Below are 25,054 nucleotides of genomic sequence, written 5' to 3' on the forward strand. Positions count from 1 at the left end.
AGTTCATAAAGGGCGTGTAAAGTTTGGTGGGAAAGACTTAAAGATTAAAGATTGGGACAGGACAATTTATCCAGTCCCATGTTTGGCTCCATAATGATAATACAAGTGTCACTTTTACTTCTATTGGTAGAGTGTTTTCATTTTCCACATTTTTTTTATGACCGTTTATATTAAAGTTACAGGGTCTTGCCATTTTTCAAAAAAAATCTAAATAATGTATGGTACTAAAAAAGAATTTAAAATAGTAAAAAAAGTAATAAAACAAAGATATATGTACAACTAAGTGCTTACTCTGATTAAGCCACTAAGGCTAGCTTGGTGGTGAGGGAGGGATGGGAAAAAGGGAGAGGTCATGGGTTCGAACCCAGGACCCTTAAGCTATTAAGCTAATATATGATTGTAAAATACCATTACGCTACACTCAAAAAAAAAAAAAAAAAAAAAAAAGTGCTTACTCTGATTTGTACATTAAATTATTTGATATTTTACATCCACAAAAGTTAAAACTTCAACACAATTAATTAGTAAAAATACGGTTAGAGTAATAAATAACTAGTAAACTTTTTAGTTTTTTACTAATTGTAAAATTCTCCATTATAAAATATTTATTGTAAATGTTCTAAAATCTCTAAACTAGAAAATTTTTCTCGATATCAATAAATAAAGAGAATTACTAAAAGATACTATTAGTGCTACTATCCTCAGTGTTATACTATTATTAGTATAATTAAATATAGAATCCTATATAACTTAAAAATAAATAAATTTTAAGGCATACCACCTATAGAATAAATGAATAAGTGATTGATTGTTTTATGCTTCTATAATTATGACTATCATTAATGATAAAAACTCTCAGTGAAGTTTAATACCTTTTTATATGTTAATATTGTTATTGGTCTAAATTAAATATTGAGTCTTATATAATTTAATGTAATAACAATGTAACCACTTGAGGCTAGCTCAAGTGGCCATAGGAGGTGCGTGTGTATTGAAGGTCCTGGGTTCGAGTCCCAGGTTATGCTGATGTAATATATAAACGCTTAAATCAAAAAAAAAAAATGTAATAACAATGCTCCGTCTAATAAAATTGAGTTAATACATTACTTTCTCAAATTGGCCGACTTAATTAATAAACAAACAGCCTAAATTTTGGAACACAACAGAATTTGTTGTTTCATGTCACTACAATTACAATTAGCTATCTTAGTCCATATTATAGAAATTAAAAGCCACATCTTCTTCCATTTTTTTTTTTGTAATTATAATAATTACGACAGCAACATTCCACAAAATTTGAATAAATACCACCACGTCTCTGATTTGATTAACAGTAAAACACTAAAATACTGAAAAGTGAAAAACTCCAATGAAGGAAACATCCACTGGAATTATACATTTTATTCAAAAATAATAATAATAAAAAAACTCCATACATTCGAAATAATAGACCTATTCCTTTATAAGTTTGTTTGCATAGCTCAATTAATGGTGGTAGTTAACAACATCATTGTACTAGTCTTCCTTCATAAAACTACCGGTACAACTATTCTAATAAATATTTTAAGTGCCCGTAGAGCTAGTCTAAAACATATTTTTGCTTTATAGTTAGTTACAAAATTATCTGTACAGTTGTATAACTTACATCTACTGAAGGTGTCCCAGTAGTTATAAATCACCGACCAATCCGAGATCCTAAAAATGAATACCCTCTTCCAAATCCAATATTTTATCACTAGAGCATCAATCGACACTTGTATTAGGATCCCAAAATTTAGCAGGACCTATCCTTCAATGCACAATAAGCTTGTCAGTAAGTGTCATTGCAAGAATGTTTTTACTGGAGAAATTTTCCGGAGATTCACCTGTGGCCTCAGATATTCACAGGCACAATGGACGTCGATTGAATACCGTCGTTGGAGTTGGCATGTACTCCAGCTGACCAATCCAAATAACATTACCAGTTACCACACAAACCATTATAAAGAAAGTCTTCACCCAATAGGATATTCTGATATTGTCCATAGTGAACATGATTAGAGAGAGAATGCAGCTTAACTGAAACATTTTTAAACTGATTTCTCCATTCCTCTTTTTCTTTTATTCCCCTTATATGCTAAAAAGAAAAATATTCACACATATGTCCCTTCACTTTCCATAAAACTCTACAACCCCATCTGAAAAAAGATCAAAAAGAAAAAGGGCAGATGGGAAAGGAAATTAAAGCTCTAAAGCAGAAAGGTCATCACAAGGGATAGCGATGACTCAAAGATTTGCAATTCAACTTGAGACGGTAGAATTTCTAGTAAAGACAACAGTTTGGTAATCCAACATTTACAGATGGGGAAAGAGAGCAGACTTTGGTGACTGTAGAAGTTAGTGTGATACTCACCTCTTAACAAGATGTGGCATTATGTTCACTGCTCTACATGTTACCCTGATTTTGGCCTGCCAAAATACAAACAAAATTAGATCTGTTGAGAACTTTGACATCAACTTTCACGAAAAAAATATCAAGCATATGTTCTAAATCCATAAGGAAACAAAAAATAACTGCAGTAACTACAATAAAATAATTCTTCAACCAAAGAAAATGAGAATTCATAATCTGCAAAAGAGATGAAATACACTATTGCTAGATGGTCCATGGTCCAAGACACATCCACCCATAACTGTAAAAAACCCTTGAATGTTTTACCTGACACATGTGTATCAAAAGATGCTTGATGTGTAGCCCTAATTTCCTCCGATACTTTGTCATTTACCAAGTTTGAACCAGAAGAAGGTGCCATCCCATTGCCACTCCGCACTATTTTTGCCCTTCTAAGAATTTAAAAATAAGGGACAGTAATATTTTAACATCCATTTAGTAGAATACGTGGGAGAAGAACATTGAAAAGATACTTGAGACATCCAAGCAATAAGAATATTATGATTTGCAGCTTATACCTCACTAACTTCCGTTTTAAAGTGCCAGCTTTCAACTTTGATGTACCTTCACAAAACGATGTGAAACATTATTAAACTTTGTAACAATAGTAATTGAAGAGAAATATTGGTTAAGCACCCACTCACCTGTTTTTAGAGCCAATGAAGTCGAAGTAGGCTTCCGATTACCCCTCTGAGCTCTTATGGAGGCAATAACAGAATCAGCAGTGGACCCCAAACCTTTTCTTCCCACCAATTTCACTCCCAGTTTTTCACAGAGGTAATTTAACCTCATCTCATCACCCCCTCTAACTTCTCTCAACTCAAGTGCCTGTTGCCTTGATAACAAAGTGTAAACATGCAGTTGTTGTTGTTGATTAAAATGTGACTGAAGCTGTTGAAAAAGTAACTTATTTGAATGCTGCTTATCAGGTGTGGAACCTTCCTGACTCTTCTTTCGTGGTTCATTAAATGTCACTCTTAAAACTGCTGTTGACTTTGGATCAGCATTCTTCCGACCAAAAATAACAGAGAAACTCCCAAATTCAAGATCTGGCTCCCTAAATAGATCCGCAAGAAGAGAGGCACAAGAATGGGCGTTCTTTGATAGACTCCTATCACCTTTAATCCGCAGTGATCGAGCATTAGCATAGCGCGCCATATTTGCTGCTTCTCTAAGCCCGCTAAGAAAAGCCCCATGCATAGTTGCAGGGTATCGCCTGGTTGTGGCCTCCCCAGCAAAGAATAATCTACCATCACCCACACTTTCTGCTAAGATATCATAGTCATCACCCGACGCCCCAACTGCGACATTAGAATAAGAGCCCAGGCTAAAAGGATCACTTCCCCATCTCGTACATACTGTCTGGATAGGTTCTGGAACATTTATACCTTGCGGTTCATATATACCTACAAGAAAAAGTGCCTAGATACTAAATACACATTGATAATAATTACTATAGATTTAGAGTGAAAGTATGAGAGCATCAAAACCCTGAACAGCTGAGCCTGATATTACATGCATGAAAAATAGTTGGGTTTTCTTTTCTTATTTTCTAATCATCCATGATATATTGGATAGTGAATGATGGAATTGTGTCGGATTCATTGCATTATCTTCTTCCAGATTTAGTAAGTCAGAGAACTGGGTATTAAATTAAAATGAAAATAAAGCTTTATAAATTATTTTTGATAATACATTACCCTTGAGAATTTGAAGAACTCTCGTTACTGCATCAGTAGGAGGCATGCTTTCAAAATTATGTGCAGCTTCCCCTGCCACTAAAGCGATCAAGAGAGGACCACCAGCAACTGTTGCATAGCTGTAAAACAGAAAGAACTCCCCCCGGCGACTGGGATCATCAGAAAGGTGCCCAAAAGTATCAAGATCTGTCCCCCAAAATACATGAGGAAAAAGCATTGCAACCTTGTTCAGCAATCCAAATCCTAATCTCTTTATCCCATCAAGCTTTCTCTGAGGCAACTCTGGGACAAATTTGATGGAGCCACTCTTTAAAACCCCAAGAGGCACGGTGCATAATGCCATATCACACTCAAAAACCTGGTTGCCAGCAACTACCTGCACTCCATCATTACCATATCTTATCGTCTGCACAATTTTCTCATATAAAATTGGTACATTTTCTGCCAATGCCTGAACTAGCCTTCCATTTCCTCCAGGCAAGAAGCAATGATCTCCTCCCATATCATAAGGATCATCTTGGTCCCAAAATGCGAGGGAAAGCTTTGAAATTAAGCCTGCATTTGCATATTCTAAATTTGCAAGATGCCAATTGAACAAGTTCATCTCCTCAGCATTTACTGCCTCCCCATCTGCCTGTAGGAATGTTTCTAATGCTGCACCAAGAGAAACGTCAACTGATACATCCCCCATCAATTGCCTAAGTCTACTGGCTTTGTCCAAAAGCCGGTTGAAAGCAGTTTCCACTTTCATATCCATGTCTCGGTCTACTGGCTTCCCATCCAAACTATACAATGGGCATTTATCTCTAACCTTATGAAGTGTTGAGCCTAATTGCCTTGCTACTATCCCAAGCGGGTTTCCTGATGTACCTGTCAAAACACTTCCCCCTAATTCTGCTGCAGCCGATACCCTATTTCCCCCTCCCTCCATTTTCTTAGTATATACTCTCCCACCCGCCCGTTTCCTACCCTCCAACACAGTCACCTTAAACCCAAAACGCAACATTTGCCTAGCAGCAGCTAAACCAGCAAATCCAGCACCGATAATAACCACATTAGGCTTACTGGGTTCAGCTGGAATTCTCTCTCTGACCGCCGGTGCAACTCCAAAATTGATAAATCCGTGTGAAACCAGATAATTATAAGCAGAATCTAAAAGGGTTTGACAGTGTTTAGGTATAGAACCAATAAACATATCCTTTGCAATCCAATTTGACACGTTTTCACGCCATTTCGCAATAATGTGATTCCTAATCAGAATGTAATTTACCTGTTCAATTCCCCCAATGACTGGTACAACCCCAGCATCAATTTCCTCATCAGTTAGGGAATCCGCAGGGAATCCAGCTGTCAGCGCAATCACCGCTTCAGCCGTGGATTCTCTATTGATAACAATGATTTCATCAGAGGTATCTAGTGCAGTGTGTGGCAAAGAATTAGAATTTCCTACACCGTTTCGAAATGAATTAGAAGTAGAAGGAAAATAGTTACTACTAGGGTTTAAAGTCCCCGTAGGAAACTGAGGAATGGTGAAGGAGGTTGAACCGCGTTGAGGCCTGCCTCGTCTCCGCTTCTTGGGGATCGAGAATGAAAGAATATTGTGAGTGGAGCTAGGTTCTTCGATTTGAATCGAGCTCGGAACTGGCACCGGGTCCGTGATGGCGTTAAGAGGGGTTGGGTTAGGATTAAGGTCGGGAAGGGGAAGAGAGATTTCATGGGGGTCATATAAGGTGAATGGGATAGGAGGGAACAAAGAGAACTGGTCCGCAATGTCATCTGGTGGATTCATTATCTACGGGTTGGACCCGTTTGCTGAGCTATCGTAACTTGATGATGATGATGAAGAAGGAGACTGACCATGAAGAAGGCTGTTTGGTTACTGAGAAAACACTTGGCCGCCCATGCAGGAAAGAAAGCCAGATAGGCTAAATGTGAGCTAATACTAATATTTTCCCCTTTCCCTGGCTTTCCTTTTCTCTTTCTATGTTTGGTAGGGTGAGAAAAGGGAGAGAAAGGAAAAGTGGTGGAAAAAATGGTTATTTGGTTGGAAAGAAAAACAAAAATTTGAAAAGAAAAAATATTTAAAAATATGTGGAAATTTTTTCATTTACAAAAAATAGTTCAATAAAAACAATAAGGGCTTGATTGGTTTGAGATTTAAAAATTACGTTTTATAAAAGAGTGTTTTGGAAACAAAAATTTAAATTTTGTATGTGAAAAATTGTTTCTAAAAATGTGATTGGTTGTAGTATAATTTTGTGTTTTTGAGATTGTATGAGGTTGTTTTTTCAATTTATTTATAGTTGTTGTTTATTTTTATTTATTTTTTGCTATTTTTAGTTATTTTTTTTATTTTTTACTTAATAAAGTGTATATTTGTAATTTAAAATTTTATGAACGTATTTTTATAAATAAAAATTTTAAATCTTAAATAGTAAAATAAAACATAAAAAATAGTATTTTAATTTTTTTTACAAATACGTATATTGATATTTTTTTTAATTTAACTTTAATTTTTTAAATAATAATAAATGACTTGGACTAGGGCCGGCAAAACGGGTCAGACACGATATGAAGACTCGAAAGCCGCACAAGAGTTAGCAGGTTTAAGTTTGCTTTAAATGAGTTTGGATCGTGTTTGGGTTGACTCGTCTAACTCATTTAATAAACGAGTCATATTCCGGTTGACACGACTAATACGAAACTGACTCGTTAATGACATATTTAAAGTTATTTTAGTTATTTAGCAAGTCATAAATGTATTGAATACTTCATAAACATGTTATTGGTTGTTGACATGTTTATAGAAAATATGCTTATAAACAGGTTACACAGGTCGTGTCGGGTCAATCCGTTTATAAACTAGTCATGTTCGGGTTTGATTTTTTGATACGATTATTAAATGGGTCATGTTTGAGTCGAGCATATATCTGTTGTACATGGATCTCGACACAACACGAATACGACCCTCGAACACGAATTACCACCCCTAACTTGGACCAATTGTATGTATCAATTTCACATCTAGCAACAAACTTATGGCACGTTTATACTAATGAAAATGAGAATAAACTAATGGAGAAATATAATACAATAAATGAAAAAAAAAATTGAAATCAATATGTTTTTTATCAGTAAATTGAATTAATATTTTTAATATATTGTTTACTAAATTTTTTTGTAAATAAAATAATAATGATATATCTTGTTTATTTTATTAAAAAATGTAAATTAATATGTTTAAATTGACTAAATATTACTTTATTTGGTTAAAATATAATTATTTTATAAGATTTATTTTAAAAGACAAAATTATAATTAAATATTTAATTTTAAAAAGTAAAATAAAAATATTTAAAAGGTCATCATCCTTGACATTTCTTACAAAATTAGTGAGAAATATTTATTTTATTTTATCTCTTATTTAATTAATTTTTAATTCTAATAAATTAAGTAAATAAATATAAAAAAATAATTATTTTTTACTATTGATTTTTATAATTATCTTTTATCATTAATTCTCATTATTTATTAATAAACATGTCATTAACATGAACTATCTTCGAATATTATTACTGTTATTTTTGTTTTTTGATTAAGTATCTTATTTAATTAATTAAGTATTTTTATTCTTAATTATAATAAATTAAGTGAATAAATGTAAAAATGTAACTATTTTTTACCATTGATTCCCTTAATTATAGAGAATATTATGAAGAAGAATATGATTGTAGGGAAATGTGTAAACTGTGTTTGGCTGTGTAGGGTAATATGTAATCGTAGTTGAGTACAAGAATCTTATATATTATTTTGAAAAATCAAAATAAAAATATTTTTTATTATATCTATTTAATGTTAATTACATAAAAAAATAAAATAATTATTTATTAAAGAAATATATTTATTAATTAGTAAATATTAAATTTTATTGTATTTTTTATTAATTAAAATGAACATTTCTATATATATTATCACTATGTTATTTATTTTTGTTCGCTATGTCATTTATGTACACCATCCGCATAAAATTTATGTATAATAAATATATATTTATGTTATTGCTAATAATATAAAATAACTCAATTAAAAAAAAATTGATCTCACGGACTAAATATATATATATCGCAATATTTTATTTATAATATTGGTATTTAAATTTATTTATTAATTCAAAAATATTATTCAAATTAATATAATGGAAGGTAATAATTCAATCCTACCATTTTTTAAAGTATGAACATTACCCTCTTTAAGAGTAGTTATATTACTAGGGGAATAACATTCAAGAGGTAATGTTTCACATTACCATTCTCTTACTAGTAGTCTAGTATTAACCTATTCCAAATAGTCCCTAAGTATCTTATTTAATTAATTAAGTATTTTTATTCTTAACTTTAATAAATTAAGTGAATAAATGTAAAAATGTAACTATTTTTTACCATTGATTCCCGTAATTATCTTTTATTATTGATTCTCATAATTTTTTTTTTGAAAGCATTGATTCTGATTAATTTTTTATTAGGTATTTAAGTGTAAATTACTTTAATAATAACTAGGGGATTAAGCCGCGCTTCGCACGGATTTGACCCCATTTTTGATACAATTTATAACAACAATATAAGTTTATTATGATTATTATAACTATCAATTATTATTATTATTATTATTATTATTATTATTATTATTATTATAGAAACAGTAATTGACACAAATTTTCATAATTAGAAATAAGTTGAAAAGAAAATGATTTAATCCCATAGAGAGAGCACATATATACACATCCTAAATGTTACATGGTGCAATAATAATATAATATTATTACATACACAACTAAAAATATATACTATGAACTATTTTTTTTAAAAAAAAATCACAGCATCAATAAATCTCATTTATGAACTTAAATAAAATTTAATGTATAATATAAAATTATATATATCAATATAAATTATAAAACACAATTAACTATTAGATTCAATATTAACATTATTACATGCTAACTTTAAATTTTTTTAAACATTCTCAATATTTGCAAATAGAGAAACAATTAATTTTAAGATGGACCTTTGGTTTCATAATTGGTTTTAAGAATGTTTCATAATTTATGAACAAAATTATTATTGAGAAGTTTTATAAAACACGAACGTTTGTATCCTTAGTATTATAAATTATAATTTAATTAGTTGATTGATTACATTAAATTGAAATAATATAAAAAAGTAGAAAAAAAAACTATAACGTAAAAAAAATAGAAAAATAGATGTATCTATTTAAAATAATTAGATATAGAGAATGTCACACCACATTTTAATATTTTACAGTTATATGAATATAATATAAATAGATATAAATTATATGATTTAAATTACTAAAAATAAAAGCCACTCTAAATCTTTTCAAACAAAAAGAAAGTCACTATAAATTTGTGATAATTATTAAATGTGTGATTAATAAAAAGTAATAATTATAATATTATTATTATCATATAATCAATATATATATATATATATGAAGGCATTAGAGATATATGTGTCAATTGTTGAGGCGGAGTTTTTATTTTATAAAAAATAATAATGATATTAAATATATATCAATATATATATTCCATATGCATAAAGTAAGGAAAATAATAAGAGCATTCTAATTGAGTTTATGATGAGAGTTATATTTTTAAAGTAAATCACCTCTGATCAAGTCAAATACGTATGAAGTAAAAAAAAAAAACTAAAATAAAAACCTATTAATAATATTATTAGAAACAATAAGACATGCTTAAAAAAAAAAAGAAAATAATAGTTTATGCGGTATTTTTACTTATTATGTATATACAAATTAAGCAATCACATATTAGTGTAATTATTTTATTTAAACTAAATTACATTATTTCAATATGAAAAACATAGAGAACTCCTCTACTGGAGAGCAACATGAAAAAAATATTCAATAAATTTATATATATTACATGATTGCAACATTCAAAATTTATACATCAAATATTCAAAATTCTTGAACAAAACCCCCCATCTATACCAAAACATATATAACAATATAAACTCATCTTAATTTTAACATTATCATTATTATCTTCATACTTGCTAGCTCCAATTAGTTAGAAAGTGACCACCACCAAAGACATGCTAATTACCAAAAGAAGAATTATTATCTCTGCATTTTTTTTAGCGTGAAATTAGCTAAATGGGATATATGTATATATATATATATGAAAGAATTAATATGGTAGCTCCAATTAGTTATTATCTTCATACTTGCTAGCTCCAATTAGTTAGAAAGTGACCTCCACTAAAGGCATGCTAATTACCAAAAGAAGAATTTTTATCTCTGCATTTTTTTAGCGTGAAATTAGCTAAATGGGATATATGTATATATATGAAAGAATTAATATGGTATAGGGAGAAATTAAATAATTAAAGAAAAACTTAGAAGTCTCAAATAAAATAATCTATTAATATGGTATGGTGATTAATGTATTTGACAATTATGATTACTCTTGATGAAGCCTTCTCTCTTATAGGAACTACATTGTATATTGAGTATTATTAAGTATTTATTTTATTTCATTGTTATGTATTATTAATAATAAGAAGTTTATTCAAATAATAATAATAATAAGGTTAATGGTTAACAAATAATTTATAATTAATTTTAAAAAATTATATTAATTTTCTAAGTTAATTATTTTTCTCTTTCTAAATGATTTTATATATAAATGTAACGTATAAATTTTTATAAAAATCAAAACATTAAAATTTGACAAATAAAATACATAAATACACAAATCTATTAGAAAAACGTTATAGTAATAAAATTGACTCTCCAGTTAATGATATTTTATGGGAGAAACTAAAAACTAATTAAATGAGAGTAATTACTATTAATCTTTTTTAGAGATAAATTAAATAAAATTCTAATGAAATAAGAGAAAAGAAAAAAAAAAGATTAGGACAAAAAGATTATAGCATCATAATCATAATATTATATATATATATTTAAATATAGATAAATAAATGAAAGTAACAATTATATCATAAAAATAATTCTAAACACTTTTACATAATTAAAATAAATAAATGTCAAGAAAAATATCAAGACATCAAGTGTCGAATATCAACGAAATATATGAAAATATATATATATATATATATATTTTATTTTCAAGAAATGTATGACCTCTTTTACTGGATGAGAACATGAAAACTAAATGTATATATATATATATATATTTTTATATATTACTTAGTTACAATATCTAAAATTTTACATCAAATTCAAAACTAATGAACAAAACTCTTCCATTATACACCAAAACATACATACCAATATAAATTTATCTTGATTCAACATTGACCATTATCATCTCCATAATTGTTAGTGCGTCTGCCGAATTAGTTAGAAGATAATATGCTAATTAACAAAAGATGAATTTTTTCTAATTTTTTTTTTTTGCAAGAAATTAGATGGTGAGAACCTATATATATAGAGGAAAAAATTAGTAATAATGAGAAGTTAAATAGCTCAAAAGATGGTTCATATTCTATTATCACCAATTCAATTATTATCTACATATTATTATTGTAATTTATTTATTTATTTTCAAGTATACCAAAAGTCACTTAAAAAAGATGAGTAAAAATGAAATTATTAAATTCTTTTTTCCTTAATTAAACATTAAAATTCTTATTTATTAATTAATTATATATAAGAAGATAATAAGACTTGAATTAATGGAGAATGTTACATTATTAATAATAGGAGTTATAAAACTAAATTAAGTTTGGAAAAAATTGAAAAACTAAGAAAATAAAAATGATGAAGGAGAACTCATATAGACATCCACATCATCATGTTTGTGCTTTCCTTTATATATAGATATAGATTCTATTTTTTTTAAAGAAGATAATAATAAAAAGTTAGTTTTCATCTCTTGGATGCTCCGATATGGCTATCGAGTCCAATCTATAATAATTCGGTTTATCGAGTCCAATCTATAATAATTCGATTTCAAACCTTACATTTTGTTTTGTTTTGTTTTGTTTTTTTTTTAATTTATTTATTATTTTTTTTCTTTTGATAAAAAAAATAGAAAAGAAAGATAAACGATAAACGACAAAGCTCAGTCGACAGCTTCAACCTTCGCGAATGGTTTTTCCATAGTCGTATTTCATCTTCGTCTTCTTCGTTCCACTTTCTTCTGATTACCATTCTCGGCGCGAAGCCATCATTCTGCTTCGTTGGGCCTATGTACTTCGGCATCACTTTGATCCATAATCGCGAGGTTCAGTATTCTAACTCCAATGCACTTTCTTTTCCGAATTTCGATCCGTATAGGTAGCTCCAAAACCCGACCTACTTCTCATTCAAGCTTCTTCCTTATTCAATTCCCCTTCATTCATGGAATTCTTTCGAATTGTTTTAATCTGGATTCGATTCCTCACCGCCTTTTTTGTTTGTGATTGATTTCGATTTTATGCTCAGCAGTGGTTGTTTATGCGCGTTAATCTTGTTAATTAAACATAATTTTTGAGCTTTTTAGTTTACTCTGTTATTTTCAGGGTTTTGGTAGCTTAATTGCGTAGACGTATGGATTCTGTGTACATTTAAGTTTCTCACGCTAGATCTAGAGGTATGATTTTTTATTCGTTTGTTTCCCTTTGTTTGATTGCTTTTGATTTGCCTCTTCTTCAAATTTTAGGTTGAATTTTGTAGATATAATATATTTTAAATGGGCATTTTAACTTTGCGGTGCTTAGAGCTTTGTTTTGAAGGTATAAAAAAAAAAAAGAAAGAAACTTTAGAATCAAATCCTTGAATTCGTATAATTTAGGTGAAATGAGATTTTCAGTTCACAAACACTGATCAAGTACATTTTTTGTAAGCCAATGGCCTTCCTTCCATAATAGGACATTGTTGGTTGCTTAGGCTCAATCCTCTTTTCTTTATTAGTATCAGAATATGATTTGTCTATTTTTTTTTCCAGTAAATATTAAATTTCTTGTCAACTAGGCCAAGTTTAGTTGTTTCTTAATCTACAATGGGCATAATCCTTTCCCATCTATTCTTGTGTTGACATACACAACTAGAAACAAGTTTTGGTGATTGGTTTTATATCTGCTGAAAAAGAAAAGGAAAAACATAATTTTTGACTCATTCTCTTTACAGTTTTTTTTTTCATTGCTGATATTGTTCAATTTGGTGTTTCTCTATCCTTTTTTTTCCAGTTAGAGCACAAAATTTTATAAGCTGTGGTGCACTCTCATAAGTTCCCCACATCAAATTAGAGGAAAAGCATGGGACTTTTTGATGGATTGCCTGTCTCTCCAAATAAAGCAGTAAGTATAAATGGTTGATCTCATCCTGTCCATTTGCAAGTTTCTTCCCCAGCTCTGCGTTTTTGATTTGGTGATTAAGTCAAGTTCCAATTTTTATTATTGGAAGTTCAACCTTTATTGCTGAATTGTATTGTATCCCAAATTCAGAACCAGATGAAAATGCAAGTGTGTAGAGTAGTTTACAAGATTTTGCATATTAGCAATGGATCCTGAAATGAAGATGTCACTAGATGCATCAAGATATTACTTCCTTAAAACCATCAGTTAATTGAGTTATATTTCAGTCAGTAAACTGATTTGGTTAATGCAGGATTTAAGGGAGGAGCTTTCACGAATAGATGAGAGCTGGGCTGCTGCACGGTTTGATTCATTGCCTCATGTTGTCCATATTTTGACATCAAAAGATCGTGAAGCTGAAGTTCAGTTTCTGAAGGAGCAAAGTGATGTTGTTGAGGAAGTTGTGGATGAAGTAGTGCATGCTTATCACAGTGGCTTCAACAAAGCAATTCAAAATTATTCCCAGGTCCACAAATAATTGTCAGAGATTTATTTGGATTATGTACATTTATACTTATTTTTATTGATTTCTTCATATATACATTTATAGTATTCATAATGGAAAAAATGATTCTTTTTATAAGAAAAATAAATTATTCTTGTTATTTGGTATATTTGCTAGTAAAATTGATTGTTCCAAGATCTCCAGAAGTTTCCAGTCTGTTAGAAAGCCTTTTGTTGTACAATTTATAATTTACTCTGTTTCGATCTATTCCATGAGTGGATCTTACATTGTATTTTTTAAATTTTAATTTTTTTCTCCAATATTTGTTTAATTCTTTTCAGATATTGCGTTTGTTCAGCGAATCCACAGAATGTATTGGTGTCTTAAAGGTTGATTTGGCTGACGCGAAAAAGTGTCTTAGTGCTCGTAATAAACAGCTTCATCAGTTATGGTATCGGTCGGTTACATTGCGTCACATAATTTCCTTATTAGATCAAATTGAGGGCATAGCTAAGGTTTGTTTACCATCTTCTTTTAAATATTGGTCGACAAGAGTATTTAAATCTTGTTTATTTATCATGGCATGCACGTAATCTACTTGAAAATTCATTCATTTTAAGGTTTGTTACTTGAAAATGTAACATTATTGCATGACTGCTGACATGCCTCAGGTTCCAGCTCGCATTGAGAAGCTGATTGCTGACAAGCAGTTTTATGCTGCTGTACAATTGCATGTTCATTCTACATTGATGCTTGAGCGAGAAGGACTTCAGACAGTAAGTAATCCAATGTTTGTGGGTGTAAGCGCTTCTTTTTTTGGTGGGGAGGATATAGAACTTGCATTCTGCTTAATATTGATTTGACCTTACCATCCTCTTCATGTCATCACTCTGTTTACTGCTGGAAGATATTTTAATTTTGAACTACTACTTTTACAATATATTGGGAACTGTTTTGATCATATTTCAATCACCTGTTGATGCAAAGTCTCAACTCTTCCTTTCTTATGATGTTTGCTTAAGAACTGCCATGCAGAGCTTGTAAAAGAAACAATCAATATAATATAGTTGATTACTTTTTTTTCTCTCCCCTTTATGCCCCTCATTATGATACCTTCATTGTAATGCCTGACTTGTGGCAAGAATACTTTTATGTGAACTGTATCCATAGTAATAACTTTGGCTATCCCCCTTGCTCTAGGTCGGTGCCCTTCAAGATGTTCGATCAGAGTTGTTGAAGCTGAGAGGAATATTATTTTATAAAGTTTTGGAGGATTTGCATGCACATCTTTACAACAAGGGAGAATATAGGTACTAGTTTTGAATTTTCAATTGTTGTTATAACTTTATATACTAAGACTTGAAGTGGTACTACCTTAGTGACACCAAAATAATTAAACTTTAGGTGAAAAGGCTGTACTCTAAGTATTTTTGTTAATTCTATAGTATAAGAGGTTTTTCTTACCTAAGACAATACTCTAGCCACCATTAAGCTATTAAAACCTAAAACTGATAGAGGCTGATCTTAGCTTTTCATTTTCTTATGTTATTGTTGGTATAGCTGTTTGTATTATAACTTTCTGAGACACAATTAAACGGCTTATTATATTGAAATATACTGCATTTTGAGAAGTAGAAAGTTGGTTCTTTATTTTTGTAAGTGAATTGTTTCTGAGTTGATTCTTTCTGCAGCTCAGCTTCCTTAGGCATAGATGAAAAAGATGATGATGTTCCAACCACCACAGCTGTTGCATTTTCAATGAATAATTCACAATCCTTATCTCGAAGGACTAGGTTACTGAAAGGCGACAATCATGTTAATGCTCATGGAGATGGATCATATAGGGCAGCCTCTATTGATGGGGGGTGAGTTTTGAATGTATTTTGTAACCTCCTAAAAATTCTAGATACCTCTCTCAGCATAGTTGTTTAGAAATAAAGTTATTCTACTAGGTTTTATGGTTGCTTAATTCATGTTTAATCATCAGTTGTCTGAAATATTGTGCACTTAGATTTTTTTTTTTTTTTTTGCTAATTAGTGATTGCTAAACTCTAAATTTGACAAAGTTCTTTATGTGTCACATATAGATTTCGAGTGTTCAATAAAAAGCGTATAGATTGACATATCTGACATGCACCAGTGCATTGGAACATGCAAGGTTTTTATATGGATGTCATAATTTTCTTCTTAATTTTGAAGTTTGAATATGCATTTCAGTTCATCTTTTGATGGCCATGATGAGGATGGTGCTTTGGAACTACATGATGAAGTTACCTCAGATGGCCATACAACTTTAGTTAGGGTTAATGGTGGTGAAGGTTTCCCAAAAGACGTCAAAACTATTTCTCGTCCAATGCCAACCTGGCTTTTGAATTCCACCCCAGATGAATTTCTTGTATGAAAAGCTCTTATTATATTCTCATATTAATTTTTTATGAATTATTTCAGCTTCCGGATTGACATTTTGGGGTGATACTTGATTTCAGGAAACAATGAAAAAGAGTGATGCCCCACTTCATGTAAAGTATCTCCAGACCATGGTTGAGTGCCTTTGCATACTTGGCAAAGTTGCTGCTGCTGGTGCTATGATCTGGTTTGTTTTCTAACTGATTCACTACTCTTTGCTCTTAAAGCATCTGTTTGATTGAATCTGCACACTCTACTTTTCTTTGTATATTCTTATATTTGAGTGACAGTATCCTATCTTGCATGCTGAATTAGAACTTGAAATCTTTTACATTGTTTCATATGTTTGTTAGAATCTGTATAATCTACTTTTGTTTATGTATTGTTGTTATATGTGATGATGGTTTCCTATCTTGCATACTGAATGAATAGGTAAAATTTCTTACCTTGCGTCATCTGTTTGATAGAATCTGTATTCTCTACTCTTCTTTATATATTGGTTGCTATATTTAAATGTTGGTTTTCTTCTTGCACGCTGAATTAATTAGTACGTGAAATATCTTACATTTTGTTAGCTGTTTTATAGAATCTGTTTTCTTTAATTTTTTTTGCATACTTTTATATTTTAATGACGGCATCTTGCATTTGAAATTAGTGTGTTTCTAGTGTACATTATTCTGGATCCCCCATCTTTTCCCCGCTAGTGCTTTTTATGTGCTATCTATTTTTCTGCATAGTATTTTTACTCTGGTTTGGTTTATCTGTATTTAACATCGTTTTGTATGTCTCCCCTATCTCTCTAATAAATTTAATTTAAGTTAAGTTGGCCTGCTAATTAGCTTTTATATTCAAAAGTTTTTAAATACACTGAACACTTGATAATGATTTATATTATATTTTTCTTCTTTGCCCAGCCAAAGACTGCGTCCTACAATTCATGAGACTATCACGTCCAAGATTAAATCCCATGCAGATGTTGTTAATTCTTTGAGGTATGGCATTGGCCAGACTGCACATACTGCTACACCTGGTCTGCATTTAATGAAGGGGCATTTAGAAAGCTATCAGTTGTCAAAGCAGAAGCGTCAAAATGGGATATCACTGACTGGGACCCTATTGACAGTAAGCCCTGTCTCGCCTGTAATGGCCCCCACAGGAAAAGCACAGGCTTCAGCAAAGGAACTGTTAGATTCGATTTTGGACTCTGTTGTTCGTATATTTGGTGGGCCACAATTTTCCTTTTTCCTTTGTTTTGGATGTTGATACATTTTCTCTGTTACATTTGATTTTGGATGTTAAAGCTAATTTTCCTGCTAAAACTGTTCAGAAAATCATGTTGTTGTTGGGGAGATTTTGGAGTCAAAATCTGTTCAGTTTGAAAACACATCAAAATCATTGCCAGTAGATGTAAATTGGAATCCTGATTCTGAAGCATCTCAAGTAACTGGAGGCTACAGTATTGGATTTTCCCTGACAGTATTACAGGTGCTCAACATATAATCTTCTGGTAGTCAGTTATTAAGAAGTAATCTTCTCAAAAACATTGTATTTTACGAAAATTTTAACACACACTCTAGTCCTTAGACTTCTCATGAACATTCTATCTTTTCTGTCTTTCCCTTTTTTATCCTTTGTGTGAAGAGTGAGTGCCAACAACTCATTTGTGAAATTCTCCGAGCAACTCCTGAAGCTGCCTCTGCTGATGCTGCTGTACAAACTGCTAGACTTGCAAACAAGGTGCCTTCCAAAGAGAAGAGGTAGTAAATTTTTTTCTTTCAACTACATCATTTGGAATTCCAGGTCCTCTGATTCTAATCCTGGTTATTTTTTGAGTTACTGTCTTGAGGTTGCATTGCTTCTTCTAGCTTTTGAAATTGTGCTATGTTTATGCTAAATATTGCAGGGATGGGGCAGAAGAAGGTCTCACTTTTGCTTTTCGCTTCACAGATGCTAGTATATCAATCCCCAACGAGGGTATGCTCTCTCTCCTATTAACTCCAAAACTGCGTTACCTTTTTATGATTCTTTTCTTTTATGTTTCAATTTTTAACATGTTCATCTCATAATAGCTTTTTTGTCATCAATGTTTCTGTTGGTTTGCTTTGTTCAATCTCTAGGGGTTGATCTTATTCGCCAAGGCTGGAATAGAAGAGGTCCAAACATATTGCAAGAAGGTTATGGGTCCGCATCTGTCTTGCCTGAGCAAGGCATATATCTTGCAGCATCTATATACCGACCTGTTTTGCAGGTGTTAGACTGTTCTCCAGATCTAGTGACATAACATTAATTGTATTTTTTTTTATTCAAAATGACATGAATTGTAGATAGTGGTTTTCCTACTAATTTTTAGTTTGTGGCAATTTCTTATTCTACGTGCTCCAGTTCACAGACAAAGTTGCTTCATTGCTGCCAACAAAATATTCCCAGCTAGGGTAAGCTTGAAACCAAATACTCTTTTCACTTAGCATGGGCATGCATTTATTTACTTGTTTGATAGATGGTCTCAGATGTGTGATTATTCTCAAATCAGAATATGATGATCATAGTATTGCATGCTCAATTTGATAACATATGGCCACTGTCATTTAGTTATTACTTCTCTGATTTTAAATTGGCTTTCCTTTTTCCTTTTTTTTTTTTTTTTTTTGTTCCTAGTGGTAATTTCTTTACTCATAACTTCTGAAAATACAGGAATGATGGTTTACTAGCATTTGTGGAGAATTTCGTAAAGGACCACTTTTTACCAACAATGTTTGTAGACTACAGAAAAAGTGTACAGCAAGCTATATCAAGTAAGTTTCTACGACTAGTTGACTCCTGATATTTTAAGCAATTGTAGCATCTATTGCTTTACAGAAAAATATAATCAAATGAGAACACATGATATATGTATTTTCTTTATCAACGTGTTAGCCTTACTTTTAAGGTCACTGCAAAATTAAGATCATCTAAGCACCTTTTGGACATATCTCTTGATTGAGTATTTAAATATGGTTGTAAACCTCCATATCTCTTGATTGTGTATCTAAATATGGCTGTAAACCTACATATGATGAAGTGCATCAACTTCCTGTTCATGAGAAAAAAGGCCCTTGGGTCATAGAGACACCTTTGTCTAAACAAAACACGAAGCAAGTCTGAAGACTGTTGATGTCCCTAGGAACTTAAGCAATGAGGAGGTCTTTTAGTCATTGATGGAATGTTCTTGAGAAAGCATGCTATAAGGGGCAGCATAACTGAGAAAATTTGCCTGAACACATTAAACTGTTTAAAATTACAATAGAGTGATTTCTTTGATTTCCTTGAAGGGTTTCCTGATCTATGGGTAGCCCAAAGCAACACTTCTGCATCATATAATTGGTCAAGATATTGTTAGATTATGTTCCTGTGACACATTCAGGCTGTTAGGATTTTTTTCTACTACTTTTGTCTTGAATAAAGAATCTGAATTTTGTTCACGTCTCTTTTAGGTCCCGCTGCATTCAGGCCCCGAGCACATACTGCTGCAACTTATACTCCAGCAGTTGAAAAGGGTCGACCTGTCTTACAGGGTCTCCTGGCTATAGATTTCTTAGCGAAGGAGGCAAGTTTTTTATAGCTCTTTAGTACAGATTGTTTTCTTTTCTCCTCTGCTCTGTTCTGGGATATTGTTAAAAGTTTGATTAATTTTAATCTCATGAATAAATTGTTGTTTAGGTTCCCTAACTTGATCTAGTCGTTTAACCAGGTGCTCGGTTGGGCTCAAGCGATGCCTAAATTTTCTGGTGATCTTGTGAAATATGTGCAAACTTTTCTGGAGCGAACATATGAAAGATGTCGAACTTCATACATGGAGGTAAGAATGTTGATTCATATTAACATGAACTTGTGATATATGTATTTACTTCCAAAGAAAACCTCAAGCTTGTATTAATTAGAGAAGAAATACAAGCACAAGGGAGGAAAATATTCTACATGAAAAAACAGAACAAAATTATTTATTATCATCTTTTCTCTTCACTGTTTTTTTTTTCATGCTATTTAGTTTAGCGACTTGTTAACATAGTTATAGTGCTTCTCACTTTTTATTGTTCTTACCCTTACAGCCATTGTTTTGTATCCACATTCAAAATGATGACAATGAACCTTAAAATGAATATTTAAGTCAAGTGGTCAGGGGTTTTGAGAAAAGTTTGAGTTTTTAAAATTTTGAGAAGTATTCATAGCTTTTGAGATTTTATCTCTTATAGAAGGTTTTTGATGGTCAGGAAATGAGATATGTCTTAAGAAATTATTTCTTTTACTTAATAAATATTGACTTGAACCTTGCTGAGTAAGGGTTCATCATGCTTGCCAGTTCTGATACTATCTTCTACTACTCATTCACTCTTTCTTTCCCTTGGGTGCTTTCCCAACTTTTTCCAGGCAGTTCTTGAGAAGCAAAGTTATATGCTTATTGGGAGGAATGATTTTGAGAAATTGATGCGACTTGACCCTGCAAGTGCATGTTTACCAAATGCTGTTGGTCAATCTAACATTAATAATCATACAGCTGATGCTGAAACTGTTGAGGTTGAATTAGAACTATGTGATTTATTGTTAACATTGCGGCCTATTAAGCAGGTATTCATTTTTTACTTCATGTTCCAAGTTAATTGGTTTGCTAGAACTGTAAATGGTTTATTTTATTTGTTTCCTTTTCAATCAAGAATGATGATTTTAGTTTCTCTCTGAAATTTTTGGTGCATGCAATTTTATGTGTAGATTATGCATTAACTAATTTGTTCTATTCTTTGTATCATGTAGGAGAATCTGATTCGTGATGATAACAAACTTATATTGCTTGCTTCCCTTAGTGATTCATTGGAGTATCTTGCAGACTCAATTGAAAGGCAAGTTTTCTCAGTTAGTTGAATTTACATTTTCTTTATTGAAGCCTCGATTGTGTGCAATAAATGCATATGAGAATTTAGAGAACTTAACTTGAGCCAGGATCATTTGGTTATTTGTATGATTTTTCCATGTTTTTGTCCATGCATGAGTTTCCTATTGTACGTTTCAGGATACAGATAGTATTAACTTGTCTCTTCTGCTTTCGTATTTCTTTTGTTGCATTTTGAGATTTATTTTACTGTGTAGTCTCTATAAAAAAAAAGCCCACTTCTGGTATCTAATCATTGTTTCTCTACATGTTTGGTTGTTGTAATCTGGTGCTGACTTCTTGTCAACTGTTGTATAAAATATATAACTTTACTTTTAAAGAAATTTGTTCCCTCACTCAATTTATTATATCTTTAATCACAATGTAGCTTTTGATTACGAGGTTCAGCTTATAATATTTCTTTGTAGCTTTTAATAATGAGCTTTAGCTTATAATATCTCTCTTATAGATTCAATTAAATATAAATTTAGTTAAAAGAACAATAGGAGCCTTATAAGTACATTAGAAAACATGTAATCTATACATCAAAGAGCAAGTTATAGTGTTGTCTATAGATTTTACTGGGAAAGGAAAAAAAAATTGGAACACCCTTGAATTGTGTGGTGATAGCATAACTCTGGAGAATTTGATTAGGGAGGAATTGTATAATCTTTTAATGAATTGAATTTGTTTTGGGTCCCTATGGGAAGAAGGCTATTTTCAACCTCTGGTTTTCACTTGAGGAGTTCAAAAATTGAACTGTTCCAGTTGATTATTCTTTGTTATTTTTATTGACTTTGTTTGGTTTTGTGGAGGATGCTTTTTTCTTTATCTATTGCAATATCCCTCTTTATGGATAACTTTTTTTAATCAAAAAGGAATTTTGATCAACTTATTGGTATTCAAAACAAACTTCCACCTGTAATTTTTTCACTTTATGATGTTCATATTTGTAAAAACCCTATCATTTCTAAAGCAACTTAATGGTGATTTATTTAATGGAGCACTATGCCATACATTTTGTAGGCTTGGGCGGACAACCGTGAAAGCTCCAACTCAATCGAGCACTGCACCTTCAAGGGATATGGCTTCATTTGCAGACGAGTATAGGAAATTGGCAATTGATTGCCTTAAAGTTTTACGTGTTGAGATGCAACTAGAGACTATTTTCCATATGCAGGTATTTGAGACTTGATTCATATGTAATGTTTTAATTTGAGAATGTTTTTCTAATTTCTCTACTGAATGAGGAGCTTAATTATCTTTAACAGGAAATGACAACTAGGGAGTATCTGGAGGACCAAGATGCAGAAGAGCCAGATGACTTTATTATCTCACTCACTGCACAGGTCAGTACATTCAACTTGTGATTTGTCAGATGAATAATTGTGCACAATTGCACATGTATATTCTTTCCTTTCTGGAAGTTGATTCTTGTACTTATTTATTAGCATTCATCTTATACTTATGAAATGAGTCTTTATACTTTTATAGTTGTCTTGTATGTACAAATGTATAAATAGGTGATAGAAATTAAATTTGTGTGTTGTAGTTGGCCTATTAGGGTCTTTTATTCATCAAAATTTGTTATGCAAACTAATTTTTCTTTCTCTTGATAATTGATTTGAAAAGATATATGCAGGAAATTAATGGTTCTTTTGGACTGAATAATTTTAGCCAGTATCTTGTTCTTTAATAAATAAATCTCACTACCGTATTCTTTATGCATAGATTATGCGGAGGGATGAAGAAATGGCACCTTTTGTTGCGGCAGTGAAGCGGAATTACATATTTGGCGGAATATGCAGTGTTGCAGCCAATGCATCCATAAAGGTTTCCTTTCCTATTTTTTCTTCAGATTTCGGTTAGATTTGAGTTTGTAATAGAAATATATTTATATAAATATATAAAATTTACTTGATTTTCTTATAGCACTTCCATTATGTCATCTTCCTTCTAATTCAAGAGATGTTACCTTCTAATCAGGCTTTGGCTGACATGAAGCTCATCAATCTTTTTGGAGTTCAGCAGATATGCCGAAATTCAATTGCATTGGAACAGGTAGATTTTTCTAACCAATGTCCAAAATTCAATTCTTCTTCCTTCTTTCAACAATCATTGCTTAAAAAAAATACCCCTGTTAGATTTAACAATGAAAGACATGAAATAAGATTGTCTTTAGCAAATTTAAAAGACCTTAATTAAGCTTTTTTAAAAGATTGTAGTTGTAGCTGATTTTTTTTTTTTTTTTCTTATGAACGTAGTTGTAGCTGAGTCAATCCTAAACTATGATCAATAAAGTTGCATTTTGTCTATATGTTGCAGAGGAGTAGATGAATGAGTAATGATATTTCATAGGGACATGACAGTTTTTTCAGCTAATCGCATTTATTTAAACTGAGATTCACTTTTTCTAAAAATTAGTATCACGTTACTGTGTAATGTTTGATTATATATTTTGGGTGTACATATCAATTGCTGGTAGATGAATTATATTACATTTTACTTTCTTAAAAAAAAAGATGAAAATAATAAAATGATTCCCATAGTCTACTTCCTATCCTGACATTGTCTATATATATAACCTTCAAAGCAAGGTTTGGGAACCCTAACTTAGTATCTTTTGAGTTTTGTTACATGGGCACACAATTGGAGATCTACAGTTTATTATTTATTAATTAATTGAATCTAGGAATGATTTCCTTATTTATTTATTTTCTATCAACTGTGGTGCTTCTCATAATATTGCAAGGCTCGTGCGTTAGCTCCAATTTGTTTCAAGTCACTACCAAACTAGCTTTGCTGGTGTTGAGAATCGTTATATTACTTCAATGTGATGTAAAATCTGGTTCAAATAATTGATAAGAGGGGGCCTGATATATGATTCTGTTCTGTTTTTTTCTTATTTTATTTAAACAATGTTATCACTCATTTCCATTGCTGGCGTTGCAGGCACTAGCTGCTATACCCTCAATTGACAGTGAAGCTGTACAACAGAGATTAGATCACGTTCGAACTTACTTCGAACTTCTAAACATGCCATATGAGGCAAGTCATTAAAACTGATAATTTGTCTGCAAATAGTGTAGTATTATGCTTTCTTCCTAAAGATTTCAATCTTCCGTTCTCTTTTTGCAGGCCTTGCTTGCCTTTATCACGGAGCATGAGCACTTGTTCACAGCTGCCGAGTTAGTCAATTACAACTGTTCTTACATGCATCTGTTGATTGTTGTTGAGTTGTTTGTTCAGTGAAATAATCCCGAACTCTCTTTTGACAGGTACATTAATCTTCTAAAGGTCCAAGTCCCAGGAAGGGAGATTCCTGCTGATGCTCAGGACCGTGTAATGGATATTTTATCCCGTTAGCTTTCTGGGTTTTTGGATTTCGATCTACTTTCGGTTTCTTAGAACAAATGGGTGTGTCATTCTAAGGGAAGTCCCATGTTCCCGTCATTGGTGGGGAAGGTTTTGTCTTAATTCTGTTCTGTTGAGGTCATAATGTAGATCGTAATTATTTTTTTATTATAATTATTATTTGTTAATGTGCAGCATCAATTTTGTTCATTCCTTTTTTTTTTTGGGACAATCTTATGGGAAACTTGGGTTTGTAGTTTTGGCGTGAATAGGAAAAGAAAGATGTAATTTAAAATCTGTCATTAGCTTTTGTAAATCATTTCATTGGTTCTCACATTAATCTCCTTTTGCCTTTATTATTATATATTTTGCTTATTGGTTTGTTTTCTGTACATATTAATGCTTCAGAAAAAA

At 31.3% G+C, this 25,054-nt stretch overlaps 2 protein-coding genes across 8 annotated transcripts; one reads left to right on the plus strand and one right to left on the minus strand.

Moving 5' to 3' along the window:
• Positions 1 to 1,350: 1,350 nt before the first annotated feature.
• Positions 1,351 to 6,184, minus strand: LOC115705930 (protein FLOWERING LOCUS D). Of its 4 annotated transcripts, none has more exons than XR_004009515.2 (7): positions 4,132 to 6,184; positions 3,076 to 3,837; positions 2,950 to 2,995; positions 2,699 to 2,823; positions 2,393 to 2,448; positions 1,866 to 2,177; positions 1,351 to 1,784 (listed from the first exon to the last, which is right to left on the minus strand). XR_004009515.2 is itself a non-coding variant. In XM_030633409.2 (6 exons), exons 1-5 carry the CDS (start codon positions 5,918 to 5,920, stop codon positions 2,426 to 2,428), a joined length of 2,745 nt encoding a protein of 914 aa, XP_030489269.1. In that variant the 5' UTR covers positions 5,921 to 6,184; the 3' UTR covers positions 1,351 to 2,177; positions 2,393 to 2,425. The 4 variants fall into 4 exon arrangements, 2 of the variants coding, with proteins under 2 accessions (XP_030489269.1, XP_030489270.1); XR_004009517.2 differs by having other exon boundaries at positions 1,866 to 1,938; positions 4,132 to 6,152; XM_030633409.2 differs by having other exon boundaries at positions 1,351 to 2,177.
• A 5,923-nt stretch (positions 6,185 to 12,107) lies between these two features.
• On the plus strand, positions 12,108 to 25,021 carry LOC115705926 (exocyst complex component SEC8). 4 transcript variants are annotated; one of them, XM_030633402.2, is made up of 28 exons: positions 12,108 to 12,424; positions 12,702 to 12,772; positions 13,368 to 13,478; positions 13,789 to 14,001; positions 14,322 to 14,495; positions 14,652 to 14,756; positions 15,181 to 15,290; positions 15,672 to 15,845; positions 16,198 to 16,375; positions 16,467 to 16,573; positions 17,301 to 17,608; positions 17,714 to 17,871; positions 18,028 to 18,143; positions 18,290 to 18,360; positions 18,504 to 18,634; positions 18,769 to 18,818; positions 19,078 to 19,178; positions 19,857 to 19,969; positions 20,114 to 20,221; positions 20,791 to 20,988; positions 21,172 to 21,257; positions 22,313 to 22,466; positions 22,558 to 22,635; positions 23,018 to 23,119; positions 23,273 to 23,347; positions 24,239 to 24,334; positions 24,425 to 24,474; positions 24,565 to 25,021. In XM_030633402.2, the coding sequence occupies exons 3-28, from the start codon at positions 13,437 to 13,439 to the stop codon at positions 24,650 to 24,652; spliced, it is 3,186 nt and encodes a 1,061-aa protein (XP_030489262.2). In that variant the 5' UTR covers positions 12,108 to 12,424; positions 12,702 to 12,772; positions 13,368 to 13,436; the 3' UTR covers positions 24,653 to 25,021. The 4 variants fall into 4 exon arrangements, with proteins under 4 accessions (XP_030489262.2, XP_060964187.1, XP_030489263.2 ...); XM_061108204.1 differs by having other exon boundaries at positions 12,226 to 12,477; XM_030633403.2 differs by lacking the exon at positions 12,702 to 12,772 and having other exon boundaries at positions 12,226 to 12,424.
• Positions 25,022 to 25,054: the final 33 nt, after the last annotated feature.

The sequence above is a fragment of the Cannabis sativa genome, chromosome 1, assembly GCF_029168945.1.
Source record: "Cannabis sativa cultivar Pink pepper isolate KNU-18-1 chromosome 1, ASM2916894v1, whole genome shotgun sequence".
NCBI lineage: Eukaryota > Viridiplantae > Streptophyta > Magnoliopsida > Rosales > Cannabaceae > Cannabis > Cannabis sativa.

Coding starts and splice junctions, on each gene's coding strand:
- LOC115705930 (XM_030633409.2), bottom strand. CDS start 5,920: ATGAATCCACCAGATGACATTGCGGACCAGTTCTCTTTGTTCCCTCCT. Junction 3,838..4,131: donor AGTTCTTCAAATTCTCAAGG/GTAATGTATTAT, acceptor TTTTTCTTGTAG/GTATATATGAACCGCAAGGT. Junction 2,824..2,949: donor TTAAAACGGAAGTTAGTGAG/GTATAAGCTGCA, acceptor TTAAATTCTTAG/AAGGGCAAAAATAGTGCGGA.
- LOC115705926 (XM_030633402.2), top strand. CDS start 13,437: ATGGGACTTTTTGATGGATTGCCTGTCTCTCCAAATAAAGCA. Junction 14,757..15,180: donor AGCGAGAAGGACTTCAGACA/GTAAGTAATCCA, acceptor CCCTTGCTCTAG/GTCGGTGCCCTTCAAGATGT. Junction 19,970..20,113: donor TAGATTTCTTAGCGAAGGAG/GCAAGTTTTTTA, acceptor TCGTTTAACCAG/GTGCTCGGTTGGGCTCAAGC.